Consider the following 19,762-nt stretch of genomic DNA (forward strand, 5'->3'; position numbering starts at 1 on the left):
CCCTCTAGAGAGCCCTGAAAAGCATTCCAGGTGACTACCTCATGAAGCTGGTTGAGAGAATGCCAAGAGTGTGCAAAGCTGTCATTGAGGCAAAGGGTGGTTACTTTGAAGACTGTGAAATATGAAACATTTTGATTTGTTTAACACTTGTTTGGTTACCACATGAATCCATGTGTTATTTTCATAGTGTTGTCTTCATTATTATTATACAATGTAGAAAATATTAAAAATAAAGAAACCCTTGAATGAGTACTTGTTCAAGCTTTTGACTGGTAATTTATATAGGCTACAATGAGGTTTTTCTTTCATTATTTTAGGCTATCTGGTATTTGTGCATAAGCTTCCACTTTAGGGCTTAACTGTAAGGCCCTAAGTAGCCTACACAGCCAATTGCCAAATAATGCTTTTGGGAACTGGCAGAAAAAGTTAACGTCAATCCACGGAGGCAAAAAGACATTGCCGAAGTTTAACTCAAGACAAATCAATTTGTATTTGTCACATGTGCCAAATACAACCGGTGTAGACCTTACAGTGAAATGCTTACTTACAATCCCTTACTCAACAATGCTTCAAGAAGTTAAGAAAAAAAAGAAGTGTTAAGTAAAAAATTGAAAACAGGGGCCTCCCGGGTGGCGCAGTGCTCTAGGGCTCTGCATTGCAGCTCTAGCTGTGCCACCAGAAACTCTGGGTTCGCTCCCAGGCTCTGTCGCAGCCGGCCGTGACCAGGAGGTCCGTGGGCTGACGCACAATTGGCCTAGCGTCGTCCGGGTTAGGGAGGGTTTGTCCGGTAGGGATATCCTTATCTCATCGCGCACCAGCGACTCCTGTGGCGTGCCGGGCGCAGTGCGTGCTAACCAAGGTAGCCAGGTGCACAGTGTTTCCTCCGACACATTGGTGTGGCTTCCGGGTTGGAGGCGCACTGTGTTAAGAAGCAGTGCGGCTTGGTTTGGTTGTGTTTCTGGGGACGCATGGCTTTCGACCTTCGTCTCTCGTACGGGAGTTGTAGCGATGAGACAAGATAGTAACTACTAACAATTGGATACCACGAAATTGGGGAGAAAGGGGGTAAAAGTAACAGATAATTAAAGAGATAATTAAACAGCAGCAGTCAAAAAACAAGCGAGGCTATATACAAGGGGTACCGGTACAGAGTCAAGGTTAGTTGAGGTAATTGAGCTAATACAGTTGAAGTCAGAAGCTTAGCCAAATACATTTAAACTCAGTTTTTCCACAATTCCTGACATTTTCATTCTTAGTAGAAATTCCCTGTCTTAGGTCAGATAGGATCACCACTTTATTTTAATAATGTGAAATGTCAGAATAATAGTAGAGTGATTTATTTCAGCTTTTATTTCTTTCATCACATTCCCAGTGGGTCAGAAGTTTACATGCACTCAATTAGTATTTGGTTGCATTGCCTTTAAATAGTTTAACTTGGGTCAAACGTTTCGCGTAGCCTTCCACAAGCTTCCCACAATAAGTTGGGTGAATTTTGGCCCATTCCTCCTGACAGAGCTGGTGTAGCTGAGTCAGGTTTGTAGGCCTCTTTTTCAGTTCTGCCCACACATTTTCTATGGGATTGAGGTCAGGGCTTTGTGATGGCCACTCCAATATCTTGACTTTGTTGTCCTTAAGCTATTTTGCCACAAATTTGGAAGTATGCTTGGGGTCATTGTTCATTTGGAAGACCCATTTGCGACCAAGCTTTATCTTCCTGACTGATGTCTTGAGATGTTGCTTCAATATATCCACATACATTTTCTCCCTCATGGAGCCATCTATTTTGTGAAGTGCACCAGTCCCTCCTGCAGCGAAGCACCCCCACAACATGATTCTGCCACCCCTGTGCTTAACAGTTCGGATGGTGTTCTTCGGCTTGCAAGCCTCCCCCTTTTTCCTCCAAACATAATGATGGTCATTATGGCCAAACGGTTCTATTTTTGTTTCATCAGACCAGGGGACATTTCTCCAAAAAATACGTACTTCCTCATGTGCAGTTGCAAATCGTAGTCTGGCTTTTTTATGGCGGTTTTGGAGAAGTGGCTTCTTCCTTGCTGAGCGGCCTTTCAGGTTATGTCAATATAGGACTTGTTTTACTGTGGATATAGATACTTTTCTACCTGTTTCCTCCAGAATCTTCACAAGGTCCTTTGCTGCTGTTCTGGGATTGATTTGCACTTCTTGCACCAAAGTACGTTCATCTCTAGGAGACAGAACGTGTCTCCTTCCTGAGCAGTATGATAGCTGTGTGGTCCCATTGCGTACTATTGTTTGTACAGGTGGTACCTTCAGGCGTTTGGAAATTGCTCGCAAGGATGAACCAGACTTGTGTAGGTCTACAATGTTTTTTCTGAGGTCTTGGCTGATTTCTTTTGATTTTGTTATGATGTCAAGCAAAGAGGCACTGAGTTTGAAGGTAGGCCTTTAAATACATCCACAGGTACACCTCCAATTGACTCAAATTGTGTCAATTAGCCAATCAGAAGCTTCTAAAGCCATGACATCATTTTCTGGAATTTTCCAAGCTGTTTAAAGGCACATGTGTATGTCTAAACAATTTTTGGCAAAATTACTTGTCATGCACACAATAATGTCCTAACCGACTTGCCAAAACATTTTTTTACATTTGTTTTAATTTATCTGTTATTTTACCAGGTAAGTTCTCATTTACAGCAACGACCTGGGGAATAGTTACAGGGGAGAAGAGGGGGATGAATGAGCCAATTGTAAACTGGGGATTATTAGGTGACCGTGATGGTTTGAGGGCCAGATTAGGAATTTAGCCAGGACACCAGGGTTATCACCCCTACTATTACGATAAGTGCCATGGGATCTTTAATGACCTCAGAGAGTCAGGGCACCCGTTTAACGTCCCATCCGAAAGACAGCACCCTACACAGGGCAGTGTCCCCAATCTCTGCCCTGGGGCATTGGGATATTTTTTTTAGACCAGATGAAAGAGTGCCTCCTCCTGGCCCTCCAACACCACTTCCAGCAGCATCTATTCTCCCATCCAGGGACTGACCAGGACCAACCCTGCTTAGCTTCAGAAGCAAGCCAGCAGTGGTATGCAGGGTGGTATAGTTTGTTAACAAGAAATTTGAGGAGTGGTTGAAAAATGAGTTTTAATGACTCCAACCTAAGTGTATGTTAACTTCCGACTTCAACTCTATGTACATGTAGGTAGAGTTAAAGTGACTAATGACTATGCATAGATTATAAACAGTGAGTAGCAGCAGCGTACAAGAGAGGTCTGGGTAGCTCTTTTGATTAGCTGTTCAGGAGTCCAAAAAAATCACTCTTTATTTTAAAAGTTGCAAAGGTAGGGTTGAAAATAAAGAGAAGGGCCATAAAAGTAATGATTGGAAAGATCTGTTGAAGTGGTAAAAGAGGATGATAGCAGTGTTATGTATGATGATTGTGAGGAGCTATACAATTTCGACAGTCACAAGACGGGACTTCGAATAGGCCTATGGCATGTCAAGGGAACTGTAGCCTACTGTGTAGAAGCGTTAAATGGAAACTGAAATCTGGACACTGATGGCAGGCCTTAATAATAACTCCTGCAGAATTAAGAATTTCTTGCAGTAAAATGATACACCAAATGTAGGCAACATTTGGACTTGAGAACAGGAGTGGAGAAATATGATTTATGTATTTCTGTATTTTGAGAGAATGCAATGTTCAGTTAGATACCATCTGTAGAGGTGCTGTCTTCATCATAAAAATTGATAGTATTTCAACCACATAAAATATGCATTGAAGCCGAACTGAAAAACATGTTGGGTCATTTTCACAGTTTTCTTTTTCCTAACAACCGGCCAAACTGATGTCGTTTTGGACATTTTCTTTGGTGTTGAGTTATTGTATTTTCTCCCCAGTCCCGAAACATCTTTGCTCTTTGGAAGATGAAAGAGAACTTTACTGATGTCAACTAGATTAAAGCATTCTATTACTATTCTGTCGAGCAAGGGTTCATTCAATCTTCTAGGGCAGCATCTTATGACATCTAATTATAGACAAGTTGACTAAGACATAGCCTACCAAAATGTTGGCAATTATAAGCAGAAATGTATCTAAATCAAGCAACAACAAAAAAAAAAATATTTGCTTGTCAGGGTTGAGTGCGGGCCTCAGATGTTCATTTTTATCATATATAATCATGCGGATGGGTTATTATCAATTTCAGGTGGGTGAACAAACAGCTGATCTGCGCACCACTATTACTTGAATCTAACAGCCAACCTATCAGCTTGCTGCTGGGGAAAAAACGTGTTTGACTAAATACAATGCTAACAACAGTCTTTCATCATGCTTATAGAGGAGAGCACTCAACATGTACTGCATTGTCATAAATTACAGATAATTGGTTGAAAGAAATTGATAAGATTGTGGGAGCTGTACTGTCAGTGCAGCCTTTGATATTGTTGACCATAACCTATTGTTGAAAAAACGTATGTGTTATGTTTTTTTTTTAACCTCTGCCGTATCGTGGATTCAGAGCCATCTATTTAATAGAACACAGGGTTTTCTTTTAATGGAAGCTTCTCTGTTAAACATGTAAAGTGTGGTGTACAGCAGGGCAGCTCTCTTGGTCCTCTACTCTTCTCTATTTTTACCAATGACCTTTCCACTGGCATTACACAAAGCCTGTGTGTCCATGTATGCTGATGATTCAAGCCTTTACGCATCAGCAACCACAGCTAGTGAAGTCACTGCAACCCTAAACAAAGTTGCAGTTAGTTTTAGAATGGGTGGCCAGTAATAAGATGGTCCTAAACATTTCTAAAACTACGAGTATTGTATTTGGTACAAATCATTCCCTAAATTCTAGACCTCAGCTGAATATGGTAATAAATAGTGTGGCTGTTGAACACGTTGATGAGACTAAGTTACTTGGTGTTACCTTAGATTGTAAACTGTCATGGTCAAAACATATAGATTCAATGGTTGTAAAGATGAGGAGAGGTCTGTCTGTGATAAACAAATGCTCTGCTTTTTTGACACCACACTCCACTAAGCAAGTCCTGCAGGCTCTAGTTTTATCTTATCTTGATTATTGTCCAGTCATATGGTCAAGTGCTGCAAAGAAGGGACTAGTTAAGCTGCAGCTGGCACCGAACAGAGCGGCACATTTTGCTCTTCATTGTAGTCAGAGGGCTAATAGCAATACTAGATTGACTAAATCCCTTTTTATTTTAATTTTATTTTTGATGTGTTGGAAACTCAATTGTTTACATAGTCAACTTGCACACCGTACTGACACATACACTTACCCATCCAGACATGCCACCAGGGGTCTTTTCACAGTCCCCAGGTCCAAAACAAATTCAAGGAAATGTACAGTATTATACAGAGCCATGATTGCATGGAACTCCCTTCCATCTCATATATAGCAAGTGAAAAGCAAACCTGGTTTTAAAAACCAAAATAAAGCAACACCTCTCCCCCATGTGACCTACTTTTTGTGTGAATTCACTGACATGTAACTGATAGATACACTTCGAAATGCCAGAAGCAACAGACAATGCCCGTGTTAGCTTTGTAAAGTATAATGATAATGTTGTTAAATGTAAGGTATTTTGTGTGTAATGTATTTTTTGTTATGTGTCAGACCCCAATAAGACTAGCTGTCACCATTGGTGTCTGCTAATGGGGACTGTGCACTTGAACAGTCAAATACGTTATCAAACGTTTTTGTGTCATACTCGATAACTTTAAATGCATTATCCACGTGTGGTTGTATTATGTTTTTAAATTGTCAAATAAATCTATAAGGTTATTGCTTATTCAATAGGAAATATGACATTGTATTGGATTTGCAGATTCTTGGTCTTTTTTTAGAGGCATCACCTTATTGGTTAGAATAGAGAAGGGGATTTGCATGCAAATCTGGTCATGCATATACACTATATATACATAAATATGTAGCTTTGGCTATTTCAGCCACACCCATTTCTGACAGGTGTGTAAAATCCAGCACACAGCCATGCAATCTCCACAGACAAACATTGGCAGTGGAATGGCCTTAGTGAAGAGCTCAGTTACTTTCAACGTGGAATCGTTATAGGATTCCACCTTTCCAACAAGTCAGTTTGTCCAAATTTCTGCCCTTCTAGAGCTTCCCCGGTCAACTGTAAGTGCTGTTGTTGTGAAGTGTAAACATTTAGAAGCAACAACGGCTCAGCCGCGAAGTGGCAGACCACACAAGCTCACAGAACGGGACCGCCGAGTGCTGAAGTGTGTTACGTGTAAAAAATTGTCTCTCCTCGGTTGCAACACTCACTACCGAGTTGTAATTGCCTCTGGAAGCAATGTCAGCCCAATAACTGTTTGTCAGGAGCTTCATGACGTGTTTCCATGGCTGAGCAGCCGCACACAAGCCTAAGATCACCATGTGCAATGCCAAGCGTCGGTTGGAGTGGTGTAAAGCTCACCGCCATTGGACTGGAGCAGTGAAAACAATTTATCTGGAGTGATGAATCACACTTCACCATCTGGCAGTTCGATGGACGAATCTGCCTTTGGTGGATGCCAGGACAACGCTACCTGCCCCAATTCATAGTGCCAACTGTAAAGTTTGGTGGAGGAGGTCTGGGACTGTTTTTCATGGTCCGGGCTAGGTCCCTAAGTTCCAGTGAAGGGAAATCCTAGAGATGCAGCATACTAGATGATTCTGTGCTTCCAACTTTGTGGCAACAGTTTAGGGAAGGCCCTTTCCTGTTTCAGCATGACAATACCCCCGTGCACAAAGCAAGGTCCATACAGAAATGCTTTGTCGAGATCGGTGTGGAAGAACTTGACTGGCCTGCACAGCGGCCTGACAACAACATCGAACACTTTTGGGATGAATTGGAACGCCGACTTCGAGCCAGGCCTAATCGCCCAACATCAGTGCCCGACTCTCTAATGTTCTTGTGGCTGAATGGAAGCAAGTCCCCGCAGCAACGTTCCAACAGTGGAAAGTCTTCCCAGAAGAGAGGAGGCTGTTATAGCAGCAAAGGGGGGACCAACTCCATGTTAATGCCCATGATTTTGGTTTGACGAGCAGGTACTTTCGGTCATGTAGTGTCTTTTCTGTTTTCGAGAGTGTTAGCAAGTTTCTATTTGGTTTACACACATTACGTATAGTGCCTTCAGAAAGTAGTCATACCCCTTGACTTATTCCACATTATGTTGTTACAACCTGAATTCAAAATGGATTAAATAAAACATTTTTTCATTAATCTACACACAATACCTCATAATAACATAGTGAAAACATGTTTTTAGAAATTTTAGCAAATCAATTGAAAATGCAATGCAGGGTCTCCAAGAGCTTTCCATGCCTGGGTTGTTAATTTGTCCTTTTTAAAAAATGTATTCTTCAAGCTCTGTCAAATGAGTTGTTGGTCATTGCTAGACAGCCATGTTCAGGTCTTGCCATAGATCTTCAGATAGATTTAAGTCAAAAGTGAATTAATCTCCCAGTGTCTTGTGGAAAGCAGACTGAACCAAGTTTTCTTCTAGGATTTGGCCTGTGCTTAGCTCCCTTCCTTTTTTATCCTGAGAAACTCCCCAGTCCTTAACGATTACAAGCATACATATAACATGATGCATCCACCACTATGCTTGAAAATATGGAGAGTGGTACTCAGTAATATGTTTGGGGCAAGTCAAATACAACACTTTGTATTCAGGACAACACATTTTTTGTATTCAGGACACTCTGTCAAAAGTGAATTGATCCACAGCCATTAAACTCTGTTTTAAAGTTACCATTGGCCTCATCGTGAAATCCCTGAGCGGTTTCCTTCCTCTTCGGCAACTGAGTTAGGAACAGCGCCTGTATCTTTGTCGTGACTGGGTGTACTGATACACCATCCAAAGTGTAGTTAATAGCTTCACCATGCTCAAAGGGATATTCAATGTCTGCTTTATTTGGACTTTTACCCATCTACCAATAGTTGCCCTTATTTGCGAGGCATTGAAAAACCTCCCTGGTCTGTGTGGTTGAATCTGGGTTTGAAATTCACTGCTCGACTACGGGACCTTACAATTATGTGTATGTGTGGGGTACAGAGATGAGGTAGTCATTTTAAAAAATCATGTAAAACACTATTATTGCACACAGAGTCCATGCAACTTATTATGTGACCTGTTAAGCAAATTTGTACTGAACTTATTTAGGCTTGCCATAACAAAGGGGTTGAATACTTAGTGACTAATTTTTAATACATTTGGAAACTTTTTGTAAAAAAATAAATAAAATAAAATAAAAAATCCACTTTGACATTATGGGGTATTATTGTGTGTAGGCCAGTGACAAAGAAATGTAATTCAATTTTAAAATCAGCCTGTAACAACCAAATGTGGAAAAAGTTAAAGGGTGTGACTACTTTCTGAAGGCGCTGTCTGTATGAAAAAACAGCTCTCCAGGAAGTCGGTCATCAACCTCCCTGACATATCAGCCCGTCGGTCACCTTTCCATACACACAGTCTGTCTTGTTATACATATGTTACACACAAACTCAGACACACACACACACACACTCTGTCCAATGTCCACTCCACACGCATTCATTCGGTCTTCAGAGCCTTGTCTACACACACGTCAGTCATGGGGAAAGGTGTGTGTGTGGTTGTCATGGCCCAGTAGGGCTGTCATCGTGCTGTAGGGTCAGTGGCTTTACTAACACAGAGGGGAGCGCCGTCTGGCAGGGGATTAGGTGACGTCACACGCCTGACTAGACCTTCCACCACTGCCCTTCATCTCACCTTGTTCACTGTCCACACACAGTTAGCATTTATTGTGTGTGTGCGTTTGCCTCTGTGTTTGTGTGTGTGTGTGCCTCTGTGTGTTTTCCGGCATAGAGTTTAACCTGTCTCTCTGTTCTCTTACATAATTAATTCCCTCAGACACAACCTTAAACACTGCCGTCTTATCACAGTCAGTCACCGGCCACCGCTGGCTACATGGAGGTTATGTCATCAACACACACGTTAGAGATCAACAGCTCAGTCAGTCACACAGACAGAAACACCGGAGGGTGTGATGCGGTGTGTTGTGTGTGTTGCCCAGCCAGACAGCCTCCAGCTGAGGGTGAGCTGTCAGAATTCAGAGGGGAAAATAACCACTTCCGAGTCAAGAGTTCTACCATCCTTTGTGAGGCAATTCAGTTCCATTCCGTTTGTTTTATAAGTGACCTTTTTAGAGGGCATTTGTGTACATTGTAAATGAGTATGGTGCAGTTTCTTATTAACATATGAACCAGTAGTACTTGTACTCAATTCCAAAGCAAAGGTTATTCTCCCACCTGCTGAATGGAAAAATAACTCCTTTCTGAACTGCTTCTCCTGTATTTGAAAGGTTATGACACTGTTTCCATAATAACCAGTAGGGGTTGTGAACAGAGCACTCAAAGAAGAGGAAATTATTCCTGAATCACCACTAAATCATTATTATACTGCCTCATTACATTGACACAAATGATGCTATTATTATTATTAATAGATTTCTGCTGTGTTCCTGTTCTGCTGATGATTACAGTTGGAGTCCATTTGTTTGATTAAAACTAAAAACATGGGGGCTTGGCTGATTCATTTCCACAGAAGACTTAAATATACCTCTGAAACATTACAGGGTTCACACAAAGTTCTTGAGGTGCTTAAAGTACTGGAATTAAAATGAGAGGAGCACAGATAATGATCAAATATGTTTATGAAAAATATTAGAAAAATGTGTCAATTGTGACATGCCTTTCATGCCTAAAAATGGTCTTTCTCACGATAAAAATAGACGTTAAGACTTTTTACTGTGTATTCTTCAAACATCTCCTCTCCGTACCTCCATACATCCCTGAGAGACACAGAGACAGAGATGGAGAGGTGTTTCAGACTAACTGAAGCGTGAATCCACATCTGATGTGACAGGCAGCCCAGTGCCACGTGGGAGAAGCTTAGAAAGGAGGGCAGAGCCATCGGTCCGTACTGAAACCTGCCATCTCTCTACGGTTACATAAACACCACAGCACAGAGGAGGGGGCAGATTCCTCTCTTTCTTTCCCTGTTATGTAATGTCCCGATGGGAACAAAGAGAGAGGAGGAAACGAACGAGCAACAAGCGTCCTCAGTGTCTCTAATGGGAGACGACATAGAGGGCCACTTTGTGTGCATGTGCACATGGATTCCATTGGCTCTGCAGTTAGAGACGTGCTGTGTACACGTCAGACCAATGCTCTCATTTGAAGAGAACAACATCACAATAAGACACTGAGCTGGTCAAATGCTGACAAAACCGCAGGTGTGAAATGAGGTAACCCCATAGAGAACAGTCATGTGTTTTTGGTTCACATTGTGGTGTTCTAAATGTTCTCGGTGTGTGTGTGCGCGCGCTCAGCCATCTAAAGAGGGCATAGTCTCCCGTTGTGTTCTACCGTGCCTTGGGGCAGTAGTCACTGGACTACTCCATTGTGTTCTACCGTGCCTTGGGGCAGGAGTCACTGGACTACTCCATTGTGTTCTACTGTGCCTTGGGGCAGGAGTCACTGGACTACTCCATTGTTTTCTACCGTGCCTTGGGGCAGGAGTCACTGGACTACTCCATTGTGTTCTACCGTGCCTTGGGGCAGGAGTCACTGGACTACTCCATTGTGTTCTACCGTGCCTTGGGGCAGGAGTCACTGGACTACTCCATTGTGTTCTACTGTGCCTTGGGGCAGGAGTCACTGGACTACTCCATTGTGTTCTACCGTGCCTTGGGGCAGGAGTCACTGGACTACTCCATTGTGTTCTACTGTGCCTTGGGACAGGAGTCACTGGACTACTCCATTGTGTTCTACCGTGCCTTGGGGCAGGAGTCACTGGACTACTCCATTGTGTTCTACCGTGCCTTGGGGCAGGAGTCACTGGACTACTCCATTGTGTTCTACCGTGCCTTGGGGCAGGAGTCACTGGACTACTCCATTGTGTTCTACCGTGCCTTGGGGCAGGAGTCACTGGACTACTCCATTGTGTTCTACTGTGCCTTGGGGCAGGAGTCACTGGACTACTCCATTGTTTTCTACCGTGCCTTGGGGCAGGAGTCACTGGACTACTCCATTGTGTTCTACCGTGCCTTGGGGCAGGAGTCACTGGACTACTCCATTGTGTTCTACCGTGCCTTGGGGCAGGAGTCACTGGACTACTCCATTGTGTTCTACCGTGCCTTGGGGCAGGAGTCACTGGACTACTCCATTGTGTTCTACCGTGCCTTGGGGCAGGAGTCACTGGACTACTCCATTGTGTTCTACCGTGCCTTGGGGCAGGAGTCACTGGACTACTCCATTGTGTTCTACCATGCCTTGGGGCAGGTAGTCACTGGACTACTCCATTAATTTCACAGGAAGGGACACATTCTGGATAGTGGCATTGCTCTCTTTCTCCCTCTCACTCTGTCTCTCTCTCTCCTATTCTCTCTCTCTTTCCTCTCTCTCTTTCTCCCTCTCACTCTATCTCTCTCTCTCCTATTCTCTCTCTCTCTCGCACTCTCTTTCCTCTCTATCTCCTCTATTCTCTCTCTCTGGCTACTCTATTCCCTCTGTGTCCTTCAATTCAATGGGCTTTATTGGCATGGGAAAATGTTTACATTGCCAAAGCAAGTGAAGTAGATAATAAACAAAAGTGAAATAAACAACAACAAAATGAATAGTACACATTACACTCACAAAAGTGCCAAAGGAATAAAGACATTTCAAATGTCATTTGGCTATACACAGGGTTGTAACGATGTGCAAATAGTTAAAGGGGAAATAGTACAAAAGGGGAAATAAATCAATATAAATATGGGTTGTATTTACAATGGTGTTTGTTCTTCACTCGTTTCCCTTTTCTTGTGGCAACTGGTCACAAATCTTGCTGCTGTGATGGCACACTGGTATTTCACCCACTAGATATGGGAGTTTATCAAAAATTGATTTGTTTTCAAATTCTTTGTGGGTCTGTGTAATCTGAGGGAAATATGTGTCTCTGATATGGTCATACATTGGGCAGGAGGTTAGGAAGTGCAGCTCAGTTTCCACCTCACTTTGTGGGCAGTGTGCACATAGCCTGTCTTCTCTTGAGAGCCAGGTCTGCCTACGGCGGCATTTCTCAATAGCAAGGCTATGCTCAGTTTTACATTGTACACTGAGGATATTTTTGCAGAATTCTGCATGCAGAGTCTCAATTTGGTGTTTGTCCTATTTTGTGGTTGGTGAAGGACCTCACAACCATAATGGGTTCTATAACTGATTCAACTATTTTTTAGCTTCTTTGATGGTGTAGAAGGCCCTTCTTGCCTTGTCTGAGTCTGTACATAGTCAAAGCTTTCCTTAAGTTTGGGTCAGTCACAGTGGTCAGGTATTCTGCCACTGTGTAGGGGCTCTCTCTGTTTAGGGCCAAATAGCATTCTAGTTGGCTCATGGCTTTGTTATTTTTTTTGTTAATTCTTTCCAATGTGTCAAGTAATTATCGTGCATTTTTTGTTTTCTCATGATTTGGTTGTGTCTAATTGTGTTGCTGTCCAGGGGCTCTGTGGGGTCTGTGTGCTGCTGTAGGCCCTCCTTGGTGGGTGCTGCTGTAGGCCCACCTTGGTGGGTGCTGCTGTAGGCCCTCCTTGGTGGGTGCTGCTGTAGGCCCACCTTGGTGGGTGCTGCTGTAGGCCCTCCTTGGTGGGTGCTGCTGTAGGCCCTCCTTGGTGGGGCCCTCCTTGGTTGGGGACAGAAGCACCAGATCATCAGCAAACAGTAGACATTTAACTTCAGATTCTAGTCCTTGGTGAGGCCCACCGGGTGCTGCAGACTTCCAGTGTAGGCCCTCCAATTCAGTTGACATTTATATGACTTCCAGTGTCGTCGCCAATTAGTTGATATATATGTTGAAGAGGGTGGGGCTCAAGCTGCATCCCTGTATCACCCCACGGCCCTGTGGAAAGAAATGTTTGTGTTTTTTACCAATTTTAACCGCATATTTGTTGTTTGTGTACATGGATTTTATAATGTTGAATGTTTTTCCTCCAAAACCACTTTCAATCTATTTGTATAGCAGACCCTCATGCCAAATTGAGTCAAAAGCTTTTTCAAAATCAACAAAGCAGGAGAAGACTTTTGGCTTTGTTTTCTAGTCTCTCTCTCCTCTATTCTCTTCTATTCTCTCTCTCTTCTATTCCCTCTCTCTCTCTTCTATTCCCTCTCTCTTCTATTCCCCCTCTCTCTCTTCTATTCACTCTCTCTCTCTCTCTGTCTCTCTCCTATTCCATCTCCCTCTCTTCTATTCCCTCTCTCTCCTATTCCATCTCTCTCCTCTATTTCCCCTCTTTTCTATTCCCTCTCTCTCTCTCTCTCTCTCACACTTTTCTATTCTATTCCCTCTCACTTTTCTATTCTATTCCCTCTCTCCCTCTCTCTTTTCTATTCTCTCTCTCTTCTCTCCCTTGGTCTTTCTTTCCCCTTGTCCCCTTTCTTTCTTTTTCTCTTTCTTTGTCTGACCTGTGTGTGTTTTGGATCAGGCCTGTGTTTGTGTGTTCTAGTTCTGACCTGTGTGTGTTTTGGATCAGGCCTGTGTTTGTGTGTTCTAGTTCTGACCTGTGTGTGTTTTGGATCAGGCCTGTGTTTGTGTGTTCTAGTTCTGACCTGTGTGTGTTTTGGATCAGGCCTGTGTTTGTGTGTTCTAGTTCTGACCTGTGTGTGTTTTGGATCAGGCCTGTGTTTGTGTGTTCTAGTTCTGACCTGTGTGTGTTTTGGATCAGGCCTGTGTTTGTGTGTTCTAGTTCTGACCTGTGTGTGTTTTGGATCAGGCCTGTGTTTGTGTGTTCTAGTTCTGACCTGTGTGTGTTTTCGATCAGGCCTGTGTTTATGTGTTCTAGTTCTGACCTGTGTGTGTTTTGGATCAGGCCTGTGTTTGTGTGTTCTAGTTCTGACCTGTGTATGTTTTGGATCAGGCCTGTGTTTGTGTGTTCTAGTTTTGACCTGTGTGTGTTTTGGATCAGGCCTGTGTTTGTGTGTTCTAGTTCTGACCTGTGTGTGTTTTGGATCAGGCCTGTGTTTGTGTGTTCTAGTTTTGACCTGTGTGTGTTTTGCATCAGGCCTGTGTTTGTGTGTTCTAGTTCTAACGTGTGTGTGTTTTGGATCAGGCCTGTGTTTGTGTGTTCTAGTTCTGACCTGTGTGTGTTTTGGATCAGGCCTGTGTTTGTGTGTTCTAGTTCTAACGTGTGTGTGTGTGTTCACAGGGAGAAGCTGTGTGTGGGGGGGACCCAGTTGGCAGAGCTGAACATCAGTCTAGAGCGCTGCGCTGAGGTCACGTCCCGGCAGGTCACACCAAGCACCTGGCCCTGATTGGACCACAACCAGGAAGTTTGGACTAAAATATCCTACCAGAGGCCTCAAATTGCATCATATCACAACTCAACAACTTTACTTGAAGCCACTGTTTTCATATGGGGCTGACCTATTTCATTCAGCACCTTTTCTGACTTCATTTAGTTTCTAGTGTGTGGATGTTGGTGTAGAGCAGTGGTCAGTGGATAAAGCCTTGTGTTCCTATTTTCTTTATTTATGGGCTGCTTCCCAAATGCCCAATAGGGCTCTGGTCTATAGTAGTGTACTATATAGGGAAAAGGGCTCTGGTCTATAGTAGTGTACTATATAGGGAAAAGGGCTCTGGTCTATAGTAGTGTACTATATAGGGAAAAGGGCTCTGGTCTAAAGTAGTGCACTATATAGGGAAAAGGGCTCTGGTCTATAGTAGTGTACTATATAGGGAAAAGGGCTCTGGTCTAAAGTAGTGCACTATATAGGGAAAAGGGCTCTGGTCTATAGTAGTGTACTATATAGGGAAAAGGGCTCTGGTCTAAAGTAGTGCACTATATAGGGAAAAGGGCTCTGGTCTATAGTAGTGTACTATATAGGGAATAGGGTTCTGGTCTAAAGTAGTGTACTATATAGGGAATAGGGAGCCATTTTGCTGTTTCTGATGCTTCCTACAGTAGCCATTTTGGGCCTCCATCTCTTCACCATCTCTACACAACAGTGTGTTAGTGGGGATATGGATCTTCCAAATATGTTGTTATCCTCACACAGACCAGGTTTCCATCCAACCATTTAATGCGGATGAATGACCTGATTTCTGAAAAAGTAATTACCGGTCTGATGGAAACAGGATATGGCGGTAAAATTTTATAAATCCCGACAGAGAATTTGTTCGTTCGACATGGTGGGATGTTTTTGTGTCTGTAAAATTAATTATAAGAGAAATTCGGGTGGAAATGCCTTTATGCTCAAATATTGATATAATAACCATCATATGGAAGTAAGCTTGGAGTCACGCGATAATATGATGTGTGATGCTCCCACTAGGACTCAGGAAACCATGCAGTTTATTAGGCTACAGACTAAACAAGTTATGATGAACTTCACAGGGTTGTGAAAGTGCCCGTGATGAGCTTGATGCTTCTTTCCAATACTCTGGTGACATGATGATCAATGTGGCTCCATAATAATCTCATCATGCAAGTAGCCTTCCAGCACTGTGTCTGAGAGCAGTTGGCTAGAGAGCACTTGTCTAGACCAGAGTGGGCACATTCGCTATAGAACGCAACAGTTTTTGTGACAAAACCATCAGTAGAGTTGAAAATGTGATGGAACCCTATTGAACTTGTATTTTTCATTCGCTACATGGGACTTTAACCACAAACCTTATTCTTATGTGCGCTATGTCATCACGCACAGACTGATGGAAACGTCTCGGCTGGGAAAATGCCTATATTATTTTATGCAGATTGATGAATATTCACATGAAAATCTGTCGCAAATTGGATGGAAACCTAGCTACTGGATTGGAATGTTTACACATACAGAATGGCAGTTTTTTCTGATGTGTTTAAACTCTGTCATCATGCTACTCTCACTGTTACTATGACCTATGACCTTAGATTGTAGTGTGGGTTTTCACTTTCAGCTTGCTGTGCTGTTTTAACGAGGACCTACACGATAAACCCACATTCTATACAAAAAGACATGACTGCTCACATCCATGATTGAGCCAACATCATCTCCATATTCCTCAGCATTCAGTATTTTTTTCATTTTCTTTATTTACCTTTGTTTAACTAGGCAAGTCAGTTAAGATCAAGTTCTTTGGCCCCCCGAGTGGCGCAGTGGTCTAAGGCAACGCATCACAGCGCTAGCTGTGCCACTAGAGATTCTGGGTTCGAGTCCAGGCTCTATCGCAGCCGACCGGGAGACACATGGGGCGACCATGACATCATCTTAATATTCCTTTTGCACCATAAGTGGTACGCCAGGTGATGTAATGAATGGTGATTGGCTGTCAATGCTCTCCCAGGCTGTGACTTACACAGGGAGTCAGACGGTTCAACGTGACATGAACTATGCTGTCTGTTATGGCATCATGGCTTTGCTGTAGGCTTATGATATGACCGTCTCAGTCCTGTTGATATTTATCTTGGATGTGTTCATTTGTAAAGATGTAAATAGTTAAATTAAAGCACATATTTTTGTTTGAACAACAATGTACAATTTATTCTAACTCTTGTTATACGATGCATTAAAGTTTTTGAATTGAATCTGACTTGACTTGAGTTGCGTTATTGTCACATTACACACAACTATAAAGCACAGTGTGGAACAGTGTGCTGCAGCTGACCCAGCTGAGGGGAGTATGAGTCCAATGGCCATGACATCAGTTGTGATGGCTGAGATTACACTCTGCAGTGTGAAGCAGAGCGCCTACATGTCATACAGTGGGGTGTTTGTTTGGAGGGGGTCAAAGTGAAACTGCAGTGTGAAGCAGAGCGCCTACATGTCATACAGTGGGGTGTTTGTTTGGAGGGGGTCAAAGTGAAACTGCAGTGTGAAGCAGTGTGAAGCAGAGCGCCTACATGTCATACAGTGGGGTGTTTGTTTGGGTCAAAGTGAAACTGCAGTGTGAAGCAGAGCTCCTACATGTCATACAGTGGGGTGTTTGTTTGGAGGGGGTGTCAAAGTGAAACTGCAGTGTGAAGCAGAGCTCCTACATGTCATACAGTGGAGTGTTTGTTTGGTTTGGGGGGTCAAAGTGAAACTGCAGTGTGAAGCAGAGCGCCTACATGTCATACAGTGGGGTGTTTGTTTGGGTCAAAGTGAAACTGCAGTGTGAAGCAGAGCGCCTACATGTCATACAGTGGGGTGTTTGTTTGGAGGGGGTCAAAGTGAAACTGCAGTGTGAAGCAGAGCGCCTACATGTCATACAGTGGGGTGTTTGTTTGGAGGGGGTCAAAGTGAAACTGCAATGCTGCACTGAACTTCTTTGGAGATTCTCATCCGATAAGTGGTTGAAGAGCGTGTCAATTTGTTATTCGGAAAACGGAGTAAGCTCCCCCCGGCAGCTAGCGCGGAAGTGTTTTTAAAATTCGCCACACCCCCTTTTCAATCAGCTGTCGTTTTTCTTCGAGGAGAAAAGCATGTAACCATTTAAAAACACTCTGGGCCTCCCGGGTGGCACGGTGGTCTAAGGCCCCTATGGGCTCTAGCGACTACTGTGGCGGGCCGGGTTGCATGCACGCTGACACGATTGCCAGGTGTACGGTGTTTCCTCCATCACACTGGTGTGGCTGGCTACCGGGTTAAGCGGGCATTGTGTCAAGAAGCAGTGCGGCTTGGTTCGGAGGACTCTTGGCTCTCGACCTTCGCCTCTCCCGAGTCCGTACGGGAGTTGCAGCAATGAGACAAGACTGTAACTACCAATTCGAAACCAGGAAATTGGGGAGGAAAATGGGTACTCTACGTATCCATATAGGCCTATCTATAAAACGTATCGCTACGTTAGTTTTTATAATTTCACACATTTATTTGGGGATTCCACCCCCTGTAAATGGGATTAACCTTACGTTCCTCAATAACTTTTTACCTTTTACAAAAGCAGGTGAGGAGAGGACGCGAGATTCTCCCCGTGCCTCAGAAACCACAGATACTTGACATCCTGTAGATTAGATGATAGGTCCAACGTTGAGGATTGGTCTAATCTCAGTTAGTGAACCTTATTTAATGCTGTATTATTACAAACCTCCCTTTGATATGATAAATCATGTGTGACCCTAACCCTAGCTAAGGCCTCGATTCATTCCGATCTGCGCGCTATAGCATGCTTGACATTTAAAGGTCATTTCCAATTGAGCCTACATATGCAGTGTTTACCGTGAATGCAGCCTCTGCAGCCTTTTCTTTAAAAGTGCATAGCCGAACAGGGCCGAAGGAATTGAATCCTGGTTTAAAGCCCATATTATCCCTATGGGTGCCTAGCCTATGTCTCTCCTCTGCCTCTGACAGTATGTCTGACAGTATCTGATTCACTGTGAAAAGGGTTTCACTCTACTCAATTACAATGGTATTATTTGTCGCAAATTATGTTTTTTTTTTTTTCGCCTTCACAAAGATGCACACCCCAGAGGATGAATACTTTCCTTTCTCCGTCTCATAACTCTCAGGAAAGGAAGGGCACCACACCTTGGGATCAGTTCAATACAGCCTTCTCTGTTCACATCAACAGGTAAAGGAAAACAACAGGTTTATCATCATGCAGTGTTTTCTAGTTAAAAAGTAGTGTCTGCTGTAGCCTAGGCATCCAGCCATTTTCCTGGTGAAGGGTACAAAAAAATAATATAGACAGACACAAATAAGTACCGGTACCCTCACACTGTTGAATGCCTTCTATTCTCTGGTTCCCCCAATAAAGATGTGATGGGGGGAATAGTCAAATTAATCGTCACTCAGGTAGGTCCATAGAATTAGAATTCAATTCCTATGGGTAGGTCATTGTTTACAATGGCCTGGCCAAAGGCCATGACCTCTCAGTTCAGCAGGAAGTGCTGCCCTCGACCCCAACCCTTCTGGCTCACTCAGTTGCCTACTTCCCCCAGCCAGGTTGTGACGTGATTGGCCTACTTCCCCAGCCAGGTTGTGACGTGATTGGCTTACTTCCCCCAGCCAGGTTGTGACGTGATTGGCAGGTTTATTGCCTGACTGTTCAGATTACAAGAGGCCATTTTGTGAATTGACTACAGAGGGGGGAGGAGGGATTAGTGAATGAACAGAACGTGCAGTGGAGAAGGAAGGAATTAGTGGTCTTTGACGGACAGGTGTTAGGTACCCAATGGAAGAATCGCAATTGCATACTACTCGCCTCCTCTCCTCGGCTCCTCAAAACCCATTGGATGAGAAAGCCAGAGGTCCCTCCCCTCTGACCTTCTCCTCCAATGGGTTTTGAGAAGGAGGTGAGGCGAGAGGACGCGAGGAGTATGCAATTGAGATTCTCCCAATGTCTAAGGACAGGGTCATTCAAGGAGCACAAGTGCAACTCAGGTGCAGCTTGGTTCACCCACCAACCCTTTAGAGATCATGTGACCAGACTCCCTATGCTTCTCTCCCTCCTTCTGCAGGTACACTAAACTTAGTCTAATCTCTCCCAAATTAGACTGTAATGGGAACACAAAAAGCCCTCTTAGTGAGGTAGGTAGGTAGATATTCATGTCCCAGTGGAAACTAAGTGGTAGAGAAGCTTAGACTCCTGCAGAGAGACCATGCTGCTAGTCACCTGCCAGAAGTTCCTGCTCGTGCAGAGAGAAGAGATGGTGGGAGATAGAGGAGGGGCGAGAGAGCGAGATAAATGCTATATTTGGTAATAGTATACTGTTAAAAATGATTTGTTTCAATTTATTATTTCTAGTCATAAAGTTACATGGGCTTATTCAAGCTCTATCAACTTTAAAATT

General features: G+C 43.4%; 1 protein-coding gene across 2 annotated transcripts in view; it reads left to right on the forward strand.

Annotated features, from left to right (window-relative positions):
* Nucleotides 1-14,667, forward strand: part of swt1 (SWT1 RNA endoribonuclease homolog) — a 35,153-nt gene extending 20,486 nt beyond the window's left edge. The window contains exon 15 of one of the 2 annotated variants that reach the window (XR_002953663.2): nucleotides 14,225-14,297. Coding sequence is in view for 1 of the 2 variants with exons in the window: in XM_024422342.2 (XP_024278110.1) it covers nucleotides 14,225-14,330 (106 nt within the window). In the remaining variant the exon portion in view is untranslated. Of the gene's footprint in view, nucleotides 1-14,224 lie in introns of both variants that reach the window. The other variant, XM_024422342.2, reaches the window with a different exon arrangement.
* Nucleotides 14,668-19,762: the final 5,095 nt, after the last annotated feature.

Source organism: Oncorhynchus tshawytscha, linkage group LG05 (genome assembly GCF_018296145.1).
Source record: "Oncorhynchus tshawytscha isolate Ot180627B linkage group LG05, Otsh_v2.0, whole genome shotgun sequence".
NCBI lineage: Eukaryota > Metazoa > Chordata > Actinopteri > Salmoniformes > Salmonidae > Oncorhynchus > Oncorhynchus tshawytscha.